The 18470-nt window shown below is 39.3% G+C and overlaps 1 protein-coding gene across 5 annotated transcripts in view; it reads left to right on the forward strand.

Annotated features, from left to right (window-relative positions):
* CACNA1C (calcium voltage-gated channel subunit alpha1 C) overlaps positions 1 to 18470 on the forward strand; it is a 414418-nt gene that overhangs the window by 20472 nt on the left and 375476 nt on the right. For all 5 annotated transcript variants that reach the window (XM_021535026.3, XM_021535027.3, XM_021535028.3 and 2 more), the window contains exons 2-3: positions 6881 to 7202; positions 11033 to 11138. In XM_021535026.3, the coding sequence (XP_021390701.1) occupies positions 6881 to 7202; positions 11033 to 11138 (428 nt within the window). The remainder of the gene's footprint in view (positions 1 to 6880; positions 7203 to 11032; positions 11139 to 18470) is intronic.

Below are 18470 nucleotides of genomic sequence, written 5' to 3' on the forward strand. Positions count from 1 at the left end.
CATGCTGAAAAAAAGCCTTGCTTTTGAGGAGGGAAATAAAGAAGAACCAGGATCTCATGTTGAGTGAAGTACAGTTCTTGAAAACAATATTTTGTTTAGATTTTTAAGAAATGTTTAGTCTCAACTCTGGCAAACAAACTGTCTTAAATCATAGATTTTCTATGTGTGTGCATGTTCTGAAACCCCCAAACAATTTACAGGACAAATTTTTAACTCTGTTATCTGGGCTGGAAACTACATTGCGTCTTAGCCTGATGTGGTATTTAAAAGTGTATGTGTCTATTATAAATTTTGTTGTAGAAAAAGCCCTAGTTCAAGTTGCAATCCAGCTTTCATTATAGTTCCTACCTCTGCTTACAGAATGCCTTCAGAAAAACCTTCTATTTGAGGGAAAAAACCCCCATCATCACTTTAGCTGTTAGATATCAGAATGCATGTCTTGTCAATTTAAAAAAGAAAGGCTATTAAGGAAAAAATATACAAATCATGCTTAAAAGAAAGAGTTTTAGGTGAGTGAAGCCTTGTATTTACTGCAGGAAGGTTCTAGGCATGGCAACTGAAAAGTTACAAAAGATTTCTGGGAAAAAACCCTGCTTTCTCATATAAATAAGTGGGTTTGTTTATGTCAAGATTTTAAATTTTGCATGTGTCTCAGGCTGTTGTCCTGAGATACTAGGGTTAGTCTATTAGGCTTTTAAAATGTAGGCTTTAGAAATTCTATTAGGCTTTTAAAATTTGCAAAGTGAGGTTTTAAAACCAAAGAAAGAGTTCCAGGTTGATGGTCCTGAGCATCCCCATCTTCCCCCTACTGCGAGGTGATGAACACAGCCATGGAAGCATGAGCCTTAGGAGGTGCAGGTTTAGCTGATCCTCTAAAGGCTGGAGTGAAGAAGGGTTTACTCAGAGGGGTCTCTTTTGATGGGCTAACTGGTGAAATAAATACATTATTTTTCTGTGCATAGGCTTTTCTTCATGTCAGACTTGCTTGAAATGAACAAAAGAAACTACTGCTTGCTAGAAACCTCACCTTGGGTGTGTGATTGCAGGTAGAGATTTTTGCTGCCCTGCTCTCACAGGCTTGAGAGTGTGGAAGGTGCAGATTGAGTTTTTCTGACTGCAAAACCCGTTGCTTATTGCCTGTGAGTTTGGGGATAGATATGACCTTTCTGTTCCTTGAAGTGCATACATATATGTCTAAAAATAAATATATTACATATATGCAGATGCTTCAAGGCTGTTATCATGCCCCTCCCATCCCCAGGAACAGCAGGCTGAGTCCTGCCATTCCCATTCCTGTGCTTTGCCTCATGGCTGATGCTTTCCAGGCTTTGGGTTGGTTTTCCTGCCCACTTTGGGCAGCCTGACCTGAGCTGGTGTGTCTGGGGTGGGGAACCCAAACCTGCAAACCCACTGCATTTCAGCTGAAGCCCTGCCAGAGCCCAGCTGAGGGGAAGGATTGCTCGTAGTGCTGCATGGGTTTCATCCCTGTTCATGCACTACATGGTTATGGCTGCATTTTAATGGGAAGAATGCAGTATGACAATATCAACATCTGTTCTGTTGCATGACAATATCACCTTCTCTTCTGCTGGGGATCCAATGTAAACCCCCAAGGCTTTTCTAAAAATAATTTGGGGAGGTGATTAATTTCGCTTAAATATTTTGCATTTGTCCCTGCTGAACTCCATCCTACTTTAAAGACTTTTTCTTCAATTCATGAAGTAAATTTTAAATTCAGATCCTGTCTTTCAGTGTATTTGCTTTACCTCCCAGCTTCACAGCTACCTGCTTGTTTAATAACACTATTCACTATTTAATCATCCAGATCATTAATTGAGCAGAATCAAATCATGGAACAGAATCAGATCATGGGCAGGCTCTTGGGTACCTCCCTGTGACACATCCTCCAATTTAGATGTACAGCAATGATAACTGCTCCCAGGCATCCACTGGTTTTGTAGTCCTGACATACCTAATTTTTTATTGCTTGTATGTCCCTAGAATTCTTATGAAACTATCATACAAGACCTCATAGAAGTATTAATAAAATCAGGAGCTATGGACCCTACTGTTTCCACCTTGCCCACCTTGCCTGTGATTTGCTCAGTTCTGGAGGAAACTGGTTTTCTTTGAAGCAATGTGTTCATGACAGGTCCATGTCTCTTGCTCCTCATTTGCTGCTTGTCCTACAAGTACTTGCTGATCCTTGTTTATTTTACTTACTCCAGTTTTTCTTTTTCCTTTTTTTGAAACTGAAGTTAATCTGGATGTAAATTTGCCCTCCTTCTACTTTTTTTTTTTTTTTAACTGGGGATTCCTCTTACCATTTCGGAGTCCTCTGAGGTCTCTCCTGTCTTCCATGAGTTCAAGGCATCAGCCGACAGCTTTGACATAACTTCAGAAAGTACTTTAATTATTCTAGGACACTCTATGGTGCAAAGTAGCTACCAAAGTAGCTGAAAGCATGGACATTATCAATTGACTTGTTTCCCTTTTACAGCTGGAAACAATACCTGTTTTGGTTTGGGGTTTATTTGTGCTAGTCATCAGCTCTCGATGGATATTTTTTCTAGTAAAATTTATGCAAAAATGTCATGTAATACTTAATCCTTCTTGGAATCATATGCTCTCCCTTTTCCATGGGTTAATGGATCAGTGTTTCCCACATTATTCCTCATTAATAGATGATCTCATACACTGACTTTTTTTTTATGTTGTTCTTCATCCTTCTGATTTTGACACCTCTCAATTCAATATTTTATAACATTTTTCCAGTGGGCTTGAACTGCTCTCACACATGATCTTAGCAATGTGACCAAATTCCTACTTCCTATTTGCAGTTAAGACATCAAGTTAACCAATCTCGTCTTTTACTGTACCCAGCTCTCCTCTGCTTTGGGGGAAAACACAGCAGTTTCAAGGTGTGCAATTTTAGGATCTGCAGTTTTAAAAGTGCTGGGGAAAAAAAATGACATTACACATCAGGATTGGTCTATTTTTCATTTAAATAATTAATCTAAGCACAAAGTTTTCTAAAATAAATGTATGGCTAACTAGAGGAAGGCAAAAACCCTCAGCAGCTGTGATTCCATTGTGTCATTAACTTGCCCATTTCTTGTATCAAATGATCACTGCACAGCTGGGGTTTTTATGATGCTTTTTTGAGATAGTAATTGGTGGCATGACAGATGGTACTAGAATTCAAATACTACCTGAAATGGTCATCACAGTGTATTTTAGTAGTGGTTTTGGTAATGACAATTTTGGTGATTTAGTTGTAAGCTTTCAGCATCGGGTACTTTGTGCAATGTGGTTCATTTCCTGTTGTAGAGCAATCTTACCTGTTACTTTTGTGACTTAACTCTGATTTTTGAGACCTGTGTTTGTTGTTTCTGCATCTGTTTTAATTCTACAAGTCTGCATGGTTTTTTTTCAGACGTGAATCTTTCCCAAAGACTTTGTAATCAAACTTGTTCATATATATAGACTTTTGTGTTTAATTATATTCAGATACTTAAATTCATGATCCATCAAGTACAGAAGGGCTTGAGAGGGCAGAATTTTGTGTACCATCTGGACACAGTCAACAGTAGAAATTGTTGCTGAAGGGTGGTGGGGATTAGCAGGGTGATGATGCTGTGGATCATGGTGCTTAGTAAGTTATTGCATTTGGGTGGGGGCTCAATCTCCATTTCCTAGATCTAGTCAACATCCAGCTTAATAATGATGTATTTGATAGTATCAAATTTTATTTGTAGCGGGAAAATTGAGTGGAGTGTTTCACTGCTATGCTGCAAAAAGAAAAAAAAATTAAATCCAGTAACTGCAGCTCCCAGGTTGCAGCAGTTCTGTGGTGGGGGAGAAATGAGTGCTGTCAGTGAAATTTCAGCACAGTGCCTCACAAGTTCAACAGGAGCTGTGCACTCCTTACTTCCCAGGAATTAACCTTAAGCATTTAGATTATAGGGTGGAATTTCGTTCTCCCTGAAACTTTGGCTATGCTGTCTTTGAAAATATTTTGCTCAATTCTTGAATGTAGCTGTGGGAGATTCTCTCTTTTATTCAAGCTATTTCTATAAAGTACTTCCAGAACAAGTCTTTTGTCACTGCCATTTCTCATTTGCTACAGATCCTGTCTGCAGCCTCAGAGCTTCATAAAACAGACAGATCCTTATCAGTAATCAATATTTGTAATATTTGTTAATATAAGTCTGTCATTACTGGCTCATCATTTGAAATTAATTTGAGACAAAGCATTTTATTACAGGACTGCTGATCATATTAGAAGCAAAACCAATAAAATAACCAAAAGCTGGATCCTTAACTTTGCTGGCACATCAAAGTCAAAATGCATGACTTGGATCCTCATGTGAAACCTAACTAAGAAGCAATAATGATGAAACTTGACACATTCCCAAATTGCAGAAAAGTCTTCATTAAGAAGCAGCAGCTGTTTATTTACAGGACCACATGGTCTAGTCAGCATGATAAGACCACTGTGGAGAGGGATCAGCAAGTTTGCTTTTACTGGAAAACACACATCTTTCTTCTCCACTGTAATGGGTCAGTATTAAAGAAGAGCTGGAGTTGGAGAATAATTAGAGTGATTTTCCATTTATTTTGCCTTTCCAGAATGGCTCAGGCTAGGGAGGTCAAATAGATGCTAAGAGAAAAACTGCATCTGGAACAAGTCTGAAAATAAATACATATCCCATGAGTGTACGATTTGCTTAGCCTTGGAAAACTAAGTTTGTCTGCCACTTGATTGCCTACTTTATCGAGGAAATCTGCTTAGCCTGTAGGATTCTGAAAGTTCTTTTTCTTCATTTTCAAAATGTGAGGGCTATGAATTAACCATTTCCCATTTCTTGTTTCTTTCAGCTTTCCCTTCCTCATATCAGAGTCACATTACTCATCAGCTTCCTTTGCCTGGTTTGCAGCTAGGAGGTTTTTCAGTGAGCAAAGACAAACTCTGGATTTCCCTGCTCTGTAATGAGACTATAACAGCCTGAAAATCTTATGGCAATGCCTAACATAAAATAACATCTGACTCTATCATGTCCTTCCTTGTGATCCAGTGAGATGAATTTACAAATCTTGAATGCTTTCTTGGTAGAGGCTTATCCTGTTGCACTCTGTGTCAATGTAATTGTATTTATTCCACCTGCTTTCATTCATTTGTAGTGCAGTCAGTGCTGTGCTGCCTTGGCACTGCACATCCAGCTATGAAATATGCATCTTGTGTAATTATTTCAATTCAAGAAGAGCTTTCCAAGTCCCTGGTTTTAAATGTCTTTCATCTGATACTGTAAAAGAAGCAGTGTTACAAGTGGTCTTCCCTTTGCTTTGTCTAACAGTCTGCAGGAGCCCATCTGTCCTATTTAATAACACCATATTTCTACACTAATCTAAAGTGGAACATGGTCAACAGGAGGCTTTGAGCTTGCTTTGAAATAGCTGATCTAACTCCTTGACTGGGTTTCCACTCTCTGCCCCCTGTGTGTGCACTTTTTCTGAAGTGCAGGCTGCTGCTCAGATGTCAGTAGAGGCACCATTCAGGTGCTTCCTGAGTCAGGAATGGGCAGTCTCAGGAGTGGGCAGGGTTTTGAAGCTCAACTGTGGAGGAATAAGGCCTGTAGACCTCTCAGGCTTTCTTTTACCTGTACCTCAAATTATGGGCCACAGGCAGACTCACAAGTCCACAACAAAATAAATAGTCTCTTAAATGTAATACTGCTGTTGTGACTTTGTGTAGATTCTGTGTTGCACTTTTTAAGCAGGGCTTACATTTTAATCTCTAAAGTGTCTGGGATAAAATTCAGTTGATATTTTACGAGTTCTTGCAGAACTCAACAGAAGCATAGTCCAAAGAGTAAAGTAATCTGTTCAGAAATTTCAAAATTGTTTCCTCTTGAAGTGATCGAGGTTTTTATTTGGGTCACTGGAAAAGCTTCACCAAAGGGGCACAGGTGACTTAGCTGTCTTTACTGAAGTGCTGGAACATCTGCACTGGCTTGAAAGAGTGACTTTATTTTTTGTACTGCTAAGACCATTTCAATATCAGCCACATGTCACCTGATGTGTATATTCCATTATTATGATTGGACAAATTCATATACTTACTTTTGGCTGAAGAAGCTGCAAAACTTGAGATTGCTAGGTTTTAGCATTATTATTATTTTATGCTTTTAAAATAAGTTTCTCCATTCAGTAGTTTATCAGGATGTGAAGATAGTGCAAATTTCCAAATGTATGGTTGTCCTGAACTCTCTGCACAGGAATGTACAGAGCACAAAAGCCACCAGCTGTGTCTGTGTGTGCTGGTTTCTGCTTTGCTGTAGCTTCTGCTCAGGTGTTCTCAGACCTGTACATATGTGCTGTTTGCAGGGAGAATTAAGCTTATTGGCAAAATTTCACCTTACCTTCTCCAAGAATCTCCAAGAAACATGAAGGTTTTTATGCTAGGACTTGGGAATTTCATTTGGGTCCTTTGCCAGTAGCAGATAGCATCGTGCTGCATGTCTCAGTGAGAAAGTGATGAGGACTAGCCTCGCCTTTTGGGCTTTCAAACAGTCAAAATTGCAAAATACTTGGGTAAGAAAAAAAAAAAAGAAGGGATAGTTTCTTTTCTCTGAATCCCTGGAGACTGCATTGTTTGGAGGCACTTCTAACAGCTCAGAATCCATCAGTCTTATTGGGAGTCTCTCGCAAGACAAAGGATTGCATAGTAGTATTACTTTACAGTAAAGAATTTGAATTATCTACAGTGCCCTACACTGAAGGTTTTAAAAAAACACTAGCTATCTCTTCCACAGTTTAAAAAACATTTCACAAGTTTCTCTGCTTTATTTCATTTTTAATTTATTTTTTTGCCCTGCAGGTTCCAACTATGGGAGTCCCCGCCCAGCTCATGCCAACATGAATGCCAATGCAGCTGCAGGGCTTGCCCCAGAGCACATCCCCACTCCGGGGGCAGCTCTGTCCTGGCAGGCTGCCATCGATGCTGCCAGGCAAGCCAAGCTGATGGGCAGTGCTGGCAACGCCACGATATCCACGGCCAGCTCCACGCAGAGGAAGCGGCAGCAGTATGGCAAGCAGAAGAAGCAGGGCACCACCACAGCCACCCGTCCTCCCCGGGCGCTGCTGTGCCTCACGCTGAAGAATCCCATCCGGAGGGCATGCATCAGCATCGTCGAATGGAAATATCCTTTAGCCCAGCCAAACGGGCCTTTGGGTGTGGGTATTCGCAGTTCAGTCAGAGAGAAAAAGAGAAAAATTCCTGCCAGGCTAAGCCTGGGAAAAAAATCTTTCTCTTTTTCCCTCTGATTTGAACTGAGGATATCCACATTTGTGCACATCAGCTCCTGTTCATGGGTGGGTGGAAGTCAATGCATTGGGTGGAAGTCAACGCATTGTGCGACAATCAACACATCGGGTTGAAATCTGTGCCTCACACTGAAAGTTCAGCCACTGGGAGCTTAGCATGCATGAATAATTTTTGATGTCTTGCCTCAGGTGGTTTATGCTGAACTGGGGGCAGGTGAGGAAAGAGGATTAGAATGGAAACCTTAACTACACCCTGTGTGAGAGACCACTAGAAGCTTGAATAGCTTGATGTGGCTTAGTGGTTGAATTCTGCTCTTTGAAAAAAGTACAGCCCAGGTAATGCATGGGAGATATTCAAGGTATTTGAGGTCAGAGCTATCAATCTATGGGATTGATAGCAGCTCCTGGCTTTCCCTTTTAAATTTTTATTGGTTTTTGAGAGGTGTCGCCAGTCCAAAGCTCTGCTACTTTGAATAATACACTTTTTTGTTAAACATGTGACATCACACTTTCTACAGTATGGAGAAAAGAATGGGGTAAAAGGACAAGATAAAACTCCCCAAAGGTATACAGTAAGACCCTGAGACTGGGCTGAGAACTGTTAATTGTATTGAAATTCTGGTTAAAATCGTAAGACTCAGTATTGTATGGTAAGGGATAATGGTTATCTAGAAGAAGGGAAAAAGAAATATAGTTAAAGTAACATGTCCAAATGCAGTGCAGAGCCAGATTTGACAGCCTGAACAAGAGACAGATGGTGTCACAGATGATGGATGAGAACCACTGACACAGAGCTGCAGAGTGAAGGGGCTGGTGCTGCTTCCCTGGAAAGTCAGGGAGAGTCTGATCATTGCTTTATTGTGTGCAAAGAGCAAAGCCTTTTTAGTCATCCAAGTCTGATCAGTGCGAGCTGGAATTTGAGTCTTTGGTGTGAAACTCAAACTGAAATGAAGTATGCCTTCTTTGCATCCTCAAAGAGAAACCAGGATTAACCCTGAACAGTAATCACAAGCTAATGGGGTTCTTCAGGAAATACAGAAGAAAAAGAATGTTTTTAGGGATAGATAAGCATGTCAAGGAAAGGCAGTACAGAACTTGGCAGTAGTTAATATGATAAAAAAAATGAATTAAGGCATTTAAGACAATGTGATAATATTATTCCCTTGGGTGTCTGGTGAGATGCTGGGTGAAAACAGAAAATGAGTATATCAGGTATTGCTGACATGGACATACTTTTCAGATTAAGAACTTGTTAAAAATGCTCCTGTCAATCTTTTAATGTCCTTAAACTACCTGCCTGTTCCTTTTTTATTCAGATGCTAATTTTTAATCCCCTGATTAAGTTTGCTACTTTTTCTTGCTACTGACATAAGTCTGATACTTTAAGCATAAGATGATGGGTGATGACTAACAGGATAAAACTGAATATTGGTTTATTTAGCAGCACCCCAGTCACCACATGTCTTCAGAGCAACATTTGGTAGATGGATAAGATCAGCAATGAATGATGGGAATGAGGTGCTGTAAACCAGCTGAGATCAAGAGATGACCAAACAGCACAATTAAAGCAGCACAAAGATGCTGAAGCTTGCAGTTTGGGGTTTTGTTTGTTTTTAGGTGAGTTGATGGAAGTATATTTTTTTTTCCATCAGAACCTCTCATTGGATATCTGGAGTTTGTAAACATGAAACACTTCAATGACAACAAGCAATATCAAAGGGTTTTGACAAGGTTTAGTTTAATTCTATATTCTGACTTCTCCTACTTGCTAAAAACTGCTGAGAAAAGATTACCCTAATTTGTTGTACAACTAAATCATAACAGATATTAAACAAATATCAAATAGTACTTCAGTAGTGTTTCTTAGCCAAATATTACAGTGTTAAGAGCCCGAATGAGCAATTGCATTCAAGAAAAAGGGAAATTAAGTAATTACCTTATTTTGTAAGGATTTAGCTGTGTGTTTAATTTTCTGCCTCTTGTACAATGTATTTGTAGATTTTATAGAATTTAATGTTTTTAATTTGTAGATTTAAATCTACAATTTAATTTGTAGATTTTATAGAATTCAATGTTTACAGTTCAAAAAGAGAATTGAAGTGAAAGGAAATATGTGTAAACAGTGATAAATTAATGGATAATAATCCTGCCAAAACAAACAAAAATTTTGGGGAAAAAATTGACTAAGAAAATGAAATTCTGTGGAAATCCAGGTCTTTAAGCAGTAAACATTCTACAAACAGCCTGGGGTAGTACATACCTGAGAAGTCTTATGATTTCTCGTGTAGATTTCTCTTTCTGCCCTGATCTGCTCTTCTGCCTCTGTGATACCATTTGTCTCCTATTATTCAGAGGCTTAAGCACAGTAGTCTGGTGAGCCTGGAGCCCTCGGACTCTTCTGTATGTGAAATGTAGAATGTATGCGAGTATAAACAGCAGTCAGGTGCCTGGAATTTGTATATATCTTGCAGCTCAGCTTAACATTCAAAGATCTCCTGCTCTTTCTGCTCAAACCTGCTGAGAACAGCAGTCTGCCGACCAAAATCATACATGCTGTGCTGACATTTGGCAGTCCCATGGTGGATAAAGTCATGCTCAAATGCACTTTGTGGCACAGGTTATGCTTGGCATTCTCTCCTGCTCCTCATTCCCCTCCTGAGCAGTGGTGAGTTATCCCAGAAGTAGCCTCCAGGATATTCTTGCAGGCCAGTAAATGTAGACAGACCATAAATCTGGTCTCTAGTCTGAGTTTGGAGACACTTCACAGCAGCAGAGATTAGGGAGACCATTGAAGTAGATGAAGTGCAGTGCCAGGAGACTGGGCAGTAGAAAAATGCCCTTTGGTTCCTGTGGACAGCCAGGGGGGCATTGAGCTTGTGCAGGATTTCTTTGTTGAACATTCCAAACGTTTGGTTTCTCTCTTCCCTAACAAAGCTGATGCAAGGTTGAAATGCCTCTGAACAGTTTCTTTGTCAGAAGGGACTCTCTGCTTCTTGCTGTTCCTAAAATACTGAACTTTTGTGTTCCCTCTGATGCCAAATGAAATGCAAATAAGAGAAAAAGAAATACTCCCTCAAATAATTTTAAGGCAAAACAAATATACGTGGCAATGTGCAGTGTAAGCACATTTTGGAGAAAGACTTTTTTTACCTTAGCAAAATTTATCCTTTTTTAATGATCTTCTAACCATGGTTATTATTGCTTGAGCCCTCACATTTAACTCCAGGATATGAGAAACTGAGAGAGGGGGGCAAAAATACAGCAACAACAACAAAAGAAAAGAAACCTCAAAATGTTTGTTTAAACTATGAGAATTTATAAATGCAGATAAGAACAACCAAGGAAAAATAATCATAAAAAGAGCAAGGGCAGTCATTATAGTACAGGTTTCTCTTATTAAAGCTAGTGCAGCCATGCTCAAAGGAAAATTGGGAAAATGCAATCTAAACAAGTAAAAGAAGAAAAAACTTTTAAGAAACCTTTGTTTACTCTGGCACGTGACTGGCCTACACTGCTTTTGACATATTAGGAAGAATTTTGGCTGGGAGTTCCTAAAAGCACTTAAAAAGGCATATGTTTCTTTTCAGAGTATAAGAGGCTTGGAATGCTTTCTTTAAACAGAGGTCTTATAAATATTTTTTTTCAAAATTTCTTTTTATTTTTGGGTGCTCATTTTTGGAACAATTTCCTTAACTCCATTCCTCAGACCATTTGAAATAATTATTTTACTGACTATTTTTGCCAATTGTGTGGCCTTAGCTATCTATATCCCCTTTCCAGAAGATGATTCCAATGCCACCAATTCCAATCTGGTAAGTCCTCGATGGTGTTTAGTCTTTCTATTTTTAAAGTCCTTTTGAAAAGTGATCGTGGAGACTTGTGAAGGTAGGGAATTTAAATATATCCACCAAAGTTTAGAACATGATAAAAATTGATTTTTACTGCTATGTCTTGTCAATTCATTTTATTACCTGTCGCAGTGGAGCTGGTTTTAGAGAAGAACATTCCAAAAAGTTGCACAGGTGCTGTATGTGATGTTGAGGTTAATAAATTTCAGCATGCTGCAAAAGGGCTTGGTAAATTTTAACCTGCAGGTATTTGTGGGAGATATATTTTAATCAGTGATTTTATAGTGGCTTTTTTCTTACCATGTGCCATTGTGAAAATGATGCTGTCCTCCTCTCAAGTGCTTGATGACTGATTAATGCTTGCAGTTCAGACACATGCATTGATTTGGCTGAACAATATTTGTGCAGTTGGTGGTTTTTGTTTGGTTTGATGGGATTTCTTAATTTTTTTGGTTGTTTTTGGGTTTTTAGTCATTCCCTCTTGTTGGGGGAATATAGTTTTTCATCTGCCACCACTGATGCCAGTGCTGGTACTTTGGGATTCAGCTGTCTGTATAAAAAGGAAGAGTGTTTACTTTTGGCTTAGCATGAAGCCATAGCAGAGAATTCTGTTCAGTAAGGGCAAAAGACAAACCAGCTCTGGAACATAGTTCACTGAATTAGCAGAAAACTTTTTTTTTTTCCCCTCTCAAATATGTGAATAAATCTCCTACTTGTCGGGTTGAATCAGAATGAAAACTTACTCCCAGAATTTAGGAGCAGGGCTGCTATTTCCTGAATAAAATTTATTGAGACCTAAGAAATTTTAGAGCAACAGTGTAGGAGAACAAAAGCCATACTTCTAAAGTAGCAACAACTGGGGTGGCTGACAGACACAGTAATTAAAAAAGATTCATGCTGCTCTTGCAAGTCAGTCATCTGATTAAATCTCTCTTGAAGTTTTAGAAAACACATTGCAAACTTCAGGAATTGCTGAAACAATACTTCTATGCTTAAAAAAAAAAAAAGAGTAGTAAAAAAACTTGTAGTGTGGTGCATTTGCACTGTAACTCCTTAAAGAAGTACAAGAAGAGAAACAGAGGTGTTAAGTGATTGTCAGCTATTCTCTACAGGTGCAGTACACGAGTTGGTCTTGTGCCTCTTTGGCTGTTCTTTGTTAGCGTGACTTAGTGTTTAACAACGTTGATTTGTGGTGTGTATACTTAAAAAATTTCAGTAGGGCACCTCTCAAAAATTACTGTATTTTATTTAATAAAAACCACATTCAGTTGATCTCCTGCTGAGGAAAACAGGTATGTTCATTGCATGTTCTGACTTGCGGGGTTCAAAGAGGAAAATTGAGCAAATTTGAATGTTAGGGGACTCACAATTTGATTTGAATTTAATTGGGTTGTGGGTATTTGCCTCAATTCAGTGAGGAGACTGCTGGCTAAAACTGGGTTGGAAGTATCTTTGTAATTGAATGAGATGTATTAAAACTGTTCTGCTATCAAGAAATATGTGCACGTTGTGATTTGAGTTTCCATCCTGCATTTTTTTTCCAAGATGTCTTTTGCATAATTTAGAATGTCTGTAAAAAGTCTTGTGTTATTTGTTGGTGGAGTTTAAAAATACCTAACCAAGCAAGAGTTATCATCTCAGGAAAGTTTGGAAATGTTACAGCCTTGAGGATCAGGAGGAATTGCTAATTTACCTGAATAGCTGCTTCACAGAAGTAGGGGAAGAAGAAAGTTAATTGAGTAATCTGCTTGACTCCACTTTGTTCTTTGGGTCTTCATGGAAAAAATAATTAAAACTGGAAAATGGGATACTTAGTGTGGACTCATGAAGTCGAGACCCTTCTACATTATAGATGAAGTCCTGGAGCTGTGGCTGCTCAGTAGGCTGTGGTCTCCTGTTAGTCTGTGTTTGCTGTTGTTGGGTTTTGTGAGTTTTGTTGCTTTCTCAGTTTACATACTTATCCCTTGGCACGTGTACACTGCTATTGAGGAGCACACTACTGAGTATACAGCATGTGCTGCATTCTGTGAGTCAAGTCCAGAGCAAAAGGGAGGGGGAGAGGGGGCAAATGGGTGAGATAAGGGTGAAAAAATGTGTTAGTTGTGTTTTGGAATGGAATGAAAGAGTAGATGAGAGTTAGTTATTCCATCATCAGGAACTGTACAAGGGTGGGACCTTACTGTCAAAGAGCCAAACTGCACATGGAAGGGGCTGGAAAGAAGCTGGGGTTATTAATATGTTCCTGTAAAAGCTCATGTACTCACTTCATCTTTGTTTTTTTTTCCTACCTGTGAGCATCTATTTCACAATCATGTTTCATGTTGCAATTTAGCTGTTTTAGGGTTAAAGCTACCACAGTAGCTCCCACATCCCTGGTTTCCTGAGACATCTCTAACTTCTTGAGATACAAGAAACTATCTACAGAAAACACGATGGGCAGTAACTGTTTAACAAGCTCTGAAAGTGCCATAACACTTTTCCAATAAGCTGCCAGATTCGCCTTAGGCTCAAAGTATTTCTTCTCCAAAGTTTCATCATAACTTTTCAAATAACATTTTCCTTGGTGACTGAGGTTAAAATTCAGTCAATTGCCTTCAGCAAGCTAATGGAGTAGAGGGTGGTGAGGGAAGAGAAAGGAATCCTGGATTATGTGAGTTCCTTCTTTCCTTTTCTCTGTAAAAGTAAAATAATGATGCCTAAATAATGTTTGGACAAACAATTGTTCTGTGTGGATTTCACACATGACCAGTCATGGGCACATGCAGCTCTGTGTGCCTTCCCCATGTACAACACCAGTAACCTCTTCCAGGTCTCCATTTGTCTTTAGCTGTAAGACCTATTTGATATGATTCCTCAGCAGTGAGCATTGAAACTACATACAGAAGAGACCAATAAATAATTCCTTCCCTTTTGCATTAGCCAGGAATTGTGAATAGCTGTTGTGTATTATGAGTTTAGGTTTAACACAACATAGATATTCTGCCTGTTTCTCTGCAATCTATCTTCCTACAATAATAATTCCTATAAATCTTCAGGCCTTTTTTATCAAGTCTAGGGACAGTAACTTGGACTGTGAAGACCTTTCAGTTTCAAAATGAACATTTATCCTAAACCCCACATTTCCTATTTTTATGCTCACTGCAGTGTCTTTGTCACTGGCTTTAAGAAATATGCCAGAATAGTATAACGTACTCATAAAAAATGCTTGGAATTGGCTTCAGCAGTTTTTATGTGTTACTTTTGAAGTGTAACTGAAAAAGTAACTAAAAACTATTGTTACTGGAAAAAAAGTACTGAGAAACTATTGAACTTTACACAGATGGAAAGCAGTTGTTTTAGGTGCATTTTTTTCTTTCTTTTGTATTAATGAACTCGCTGAGACGTAATTTAAATTCACAAACAAAATAAGCTCACGTATAACCCTGCACAAAGCACAGTCGTGTGTTAATGCAACCAGAAAAATTGGAACTGGTTTGAGGGGAATTAAAGTCAGTCTGCAGCAGAGGCTGTGACTGATACAAGGCTTTCTGCTTGTTATCCCTGCAATTATGTATTAGGACAGAGATAACACACATTTAGGAATAAAACTATAGACTGCCTAAGATAGGAAGCTGAGAGGAAAATGCTTCTGTCACTTTACTGGCAACTGCAAATGGCACAAGCCTGGTCAGTGTCACAGAACGGTGATAACATAATGAGGTTAAGACCAACCAAGGTTTACAACACGTTCCAGGGAAGGCAGCTCTGGTGGCTGTTTATGCTTTGGGTAAAGAGCAGGGAAATCTTCCTTCTGTCGCTTTGATAGCTCTGCTTTCCCTTCCTTGTCATTCTTACAGGAGGGAAATCCTGTTGTATGCTAGTTAAATGTAAAGAAAGATATCCTGTGTTCATATGTGAGCTTATAATGGGACATCACCTTCAGGCTAATTTGTTAAACCTCAAATAGGACTCTGTGAAAAGAAAGATGGGATTTCTACTTGCTTGTCAGTTCTTGTGCCAGCCAATGTTTGTGTCTGCCTATGGAAAAAGGGCTTGCCTTTCAGGAAGTATGGCTGCTTTATTACCTGGTCATTATGGGAGAATCCTGGAGAGCAGGGGATTCCTGTCTTTAAAAAAGACAAAGTTGTTTTAATTTTTAAAAAAAACTATTGTGACTATCTATTACGTTGGACTGTCTATCTATTACACAGATAGACACGAGGATGTGACTATCTATTACATTTCTATACACTGGCATAACAAACTTTTTGTATCAGGGAAATCTAGAGTCACCACATGGAAAAGGCTCAATTTTTCTCGTGTGAAATCAGGAAGTGTTAGAGAGCAAAGTGAGGAGTGAGGGGGGTGGGAAAAGAAAGGCTGGCTTTTCTGGGCGAGGGTGAGGAAGAGCACTGCACAGAAGCTTTTGGTTCTGTTGTATCACTGCCCTCACCCTGGTGTGTGCCAGTTGCCAGGTGAGGGAGCAGAGGATGCCAGCTCGGGGGTGAGGGGCAGAAGGCAACCTGGGCTGATGAGTTCTGAGAGCTCTCACACCTTGGGCCTGATGCCAGCACTGCTGAGCCGGGGGAGCTCACACACTCACAGGGTTTGAGTGGCGAGGCCTGAGGGACAGAGGCTGGAAGAAGGATGCTGAAAGGGACTGGAGTCAGGGATGAAAAGAAAGGAAATTGTGCCAAAAAAATCTTTGAGGGTTTCTTCCAGAAAGGTTGTGAATCGCTGTGTGATTCTGAGGAATTAAGGCTCGACATTTCCCAAAGTTCTCAGAAACCCTGCTTCTGACAGGGTGATGCTCAGCACCCCTAGCTGCACAGAAGGACAGGATGGATGAATAAGCATGGGCTTTAACACACTTAACTTGTGTTCTGGTCCTGGTATTGGCAAGCTATGTGGCCTTGGATAAACTGCCATCTCAATTTTTTCATCACACCACTACAAGAAATGCTGTAAAAAAGACTGTAAGGAAAGAAGAAAATCCCTAGCAGTCAATTCCAAGATAGTACTCACTAACTAGAAAAGAAGAAAATGTAAAAAGTAGGTGTTTTGGGGGTTTTTTTGTTTGTTTTTTTTTTTTTTTTTGTTTTTAACATAGGCATGTCATTTCCTAGGCTTTGTGGAGATGAAACTGGTAAAGCAGAGACTGACACATGTATTACTAGTGGGAACAAAGCTGTTGGGTTCAGAGTCCTGACCAAATCCCAGCTTCTCTTTGTACCAGTGGCCCCAGAGTCCTCATCCAGTCTGTGCTTGTTGGTGTTTGCCATCTCTTTATGGGATCTGAGATCTCTCATATTTCCCCCCATATTTCTTTTTTGCTTTTTAAATTCATAATCCTTGCCAAGTAATTCTCCTTGTTCCAGTACACATTCTAAAAGACCCATCCCTTTTCCATTTCCCTCCTAACTGCGGTCTCCCTTCCAGAAAGGTTTCATGTTTCCCACCTGTTTTGTCATTTGACCTCAATGCTCTGCTTTACTCAGCTTCCTGACCACTTCTCTTCTTAATTTTACTCAGTTACCTTTCTTTTCCTAAACCTGGACTCTGTAACCAAGTAATTAATCCCAGTGCACATTCTATCTCCTTATATTTTTTTTATCTTCATTCTCTACATATTGGTCTCCTAGTCTGAGCCTTTTGCTTTTGAAACCAGATTTCTTCCCAGTGATAGCTGAACACCAGCAGTAGATGTGGACACTCATATGCACTTGCAGTAGGAGCGTAAGCTGTGTAAAATGCAAGGAATGACAAGCTGTTACACAAACTAATCCAACTCCATGAAAAGAGTCACTTGTAATTTATAGGTTGTATGTTTCTGTGTAGGTGATTTTGAAATTTTAGTTGTATGATTTGGTTCTGATTGATGGCAGGTTTATTGAGTTAGTCCAAACATTAAACTATTTATCCCATTTTTTTAGACAGCTCTGATTATTGTTTTCCTTTCTTTATGTGTAGGCTTTCTAAATAATAACAAGGGTAACAAGGTTTTTTTTCAGGTGGCAATTATTCTTGTTTATCAAACCTCAGGTTCCGTGTAGGATTTGTGTGTGTTTTGTTTGGATTTCTTACACTTTTTTTACCTGTTTAGGAAAGACAGAAAAAATGTAAAAGGCCGAATAGGAGTATTTAAGTAGTGATGTTTCCACTGTAGTCTCATTCCTGCCACACAAAAGTAACAATTTTTTAAAAGCAGTGAAAATTTTCAAAATGGCAGGTAATTTCTGTATTGTCCTTTTTGATACAAGTATCCTTACCCTTCTATAAGTCTTTGTGATGTTTAACTTACTGTTCATGAGCTCTTCAGAATCTTTTAATGACATTAGGAAGGAAATAATCTAGAAAATCTAGGAATTCAATTGAGCATATTACATATCACCTTTAGTTTCCTTTATGTATAGTTTATATTATGCCACATTCTTGGGTTTTAAGTCAGGCAGGCTTCCCATTTACTTCACTGGAGTTTGACTGTCACCAAAAACCATCCACTAATTCAGTGCATGCCATTGACAAACAATTGCTGGAACATCGGGCTTTGCTGACGTGTACAAAATCATTGACTCTGAAGGCAATGCTCCATGGACTTGTTCAAACTAGAAAATACCCCAAGAACTTTTTGTAGCTCCTTTAGAAGTAAAATAATGGATGTGCTGCTGGCCAAGGGACAGAATTGCCAAAAGGGAGGAATGTTTTGTGTGTTTTTCAGAGTTTTGATGGGCTGTTCCTCTCAAGGACAATTCCTGTTTTCTCCTATGCTTTCTAATTCCTGAAACATGAGGGTCTGTATGTCATAGCAGCTCTTCAGTCCACCTGGCTGAATGACAGCCTCCAAACAAAATGAGACCATTCTTGGATTTCACCTTCAAAAATGCTGGACAATATATAATTGACGTTGTCTATAACCTTGTGGAATGAAATTTCTTTTCCTGCTTGTACAATTCCCGTGAAGAGCCTGTACTTAGCAAAGATATTTCTTGATGAAGAATATGATGTTGCGAGACCACTGGTTAGGGAAAGACTTCCAGCAAGCAGCAGGAAGTATTCATAAATGTCTTTGCAGTGTGTTGCATTTCTGTCAGGTGTTGGCTGAGCAGGTTCTCTCCTGAAGACACCCTCAGCAAGGTGTGCTTCACCTAAGCCTAGGCAAGGGAGCGGGACCATCTTTGGATAGCAGTGTTTTCCTGACTCTTTGCCATGACCTTAACAGCTTGTGATGATCTCTGGGACACCAAGGAAAGCATATTTTGCTCAGTGGAGACACTTTAATGGTGTATAGCTATAAAGTTTGATAGACACGAGATGCAA

Source organism: Lonchura striata, chromosome 5 (genome assembly GCF_046129695.1).
Source record: "Lonchura striata isolate bLonStr1 chromosome 5, bLonStr1.mat, whole genome shotgun sequence".
NCBI lineage: Eukaryota > Metazoa > Chordata > Aves > Passeriformes > Estrildidae > Lonchura > Lonchura striata.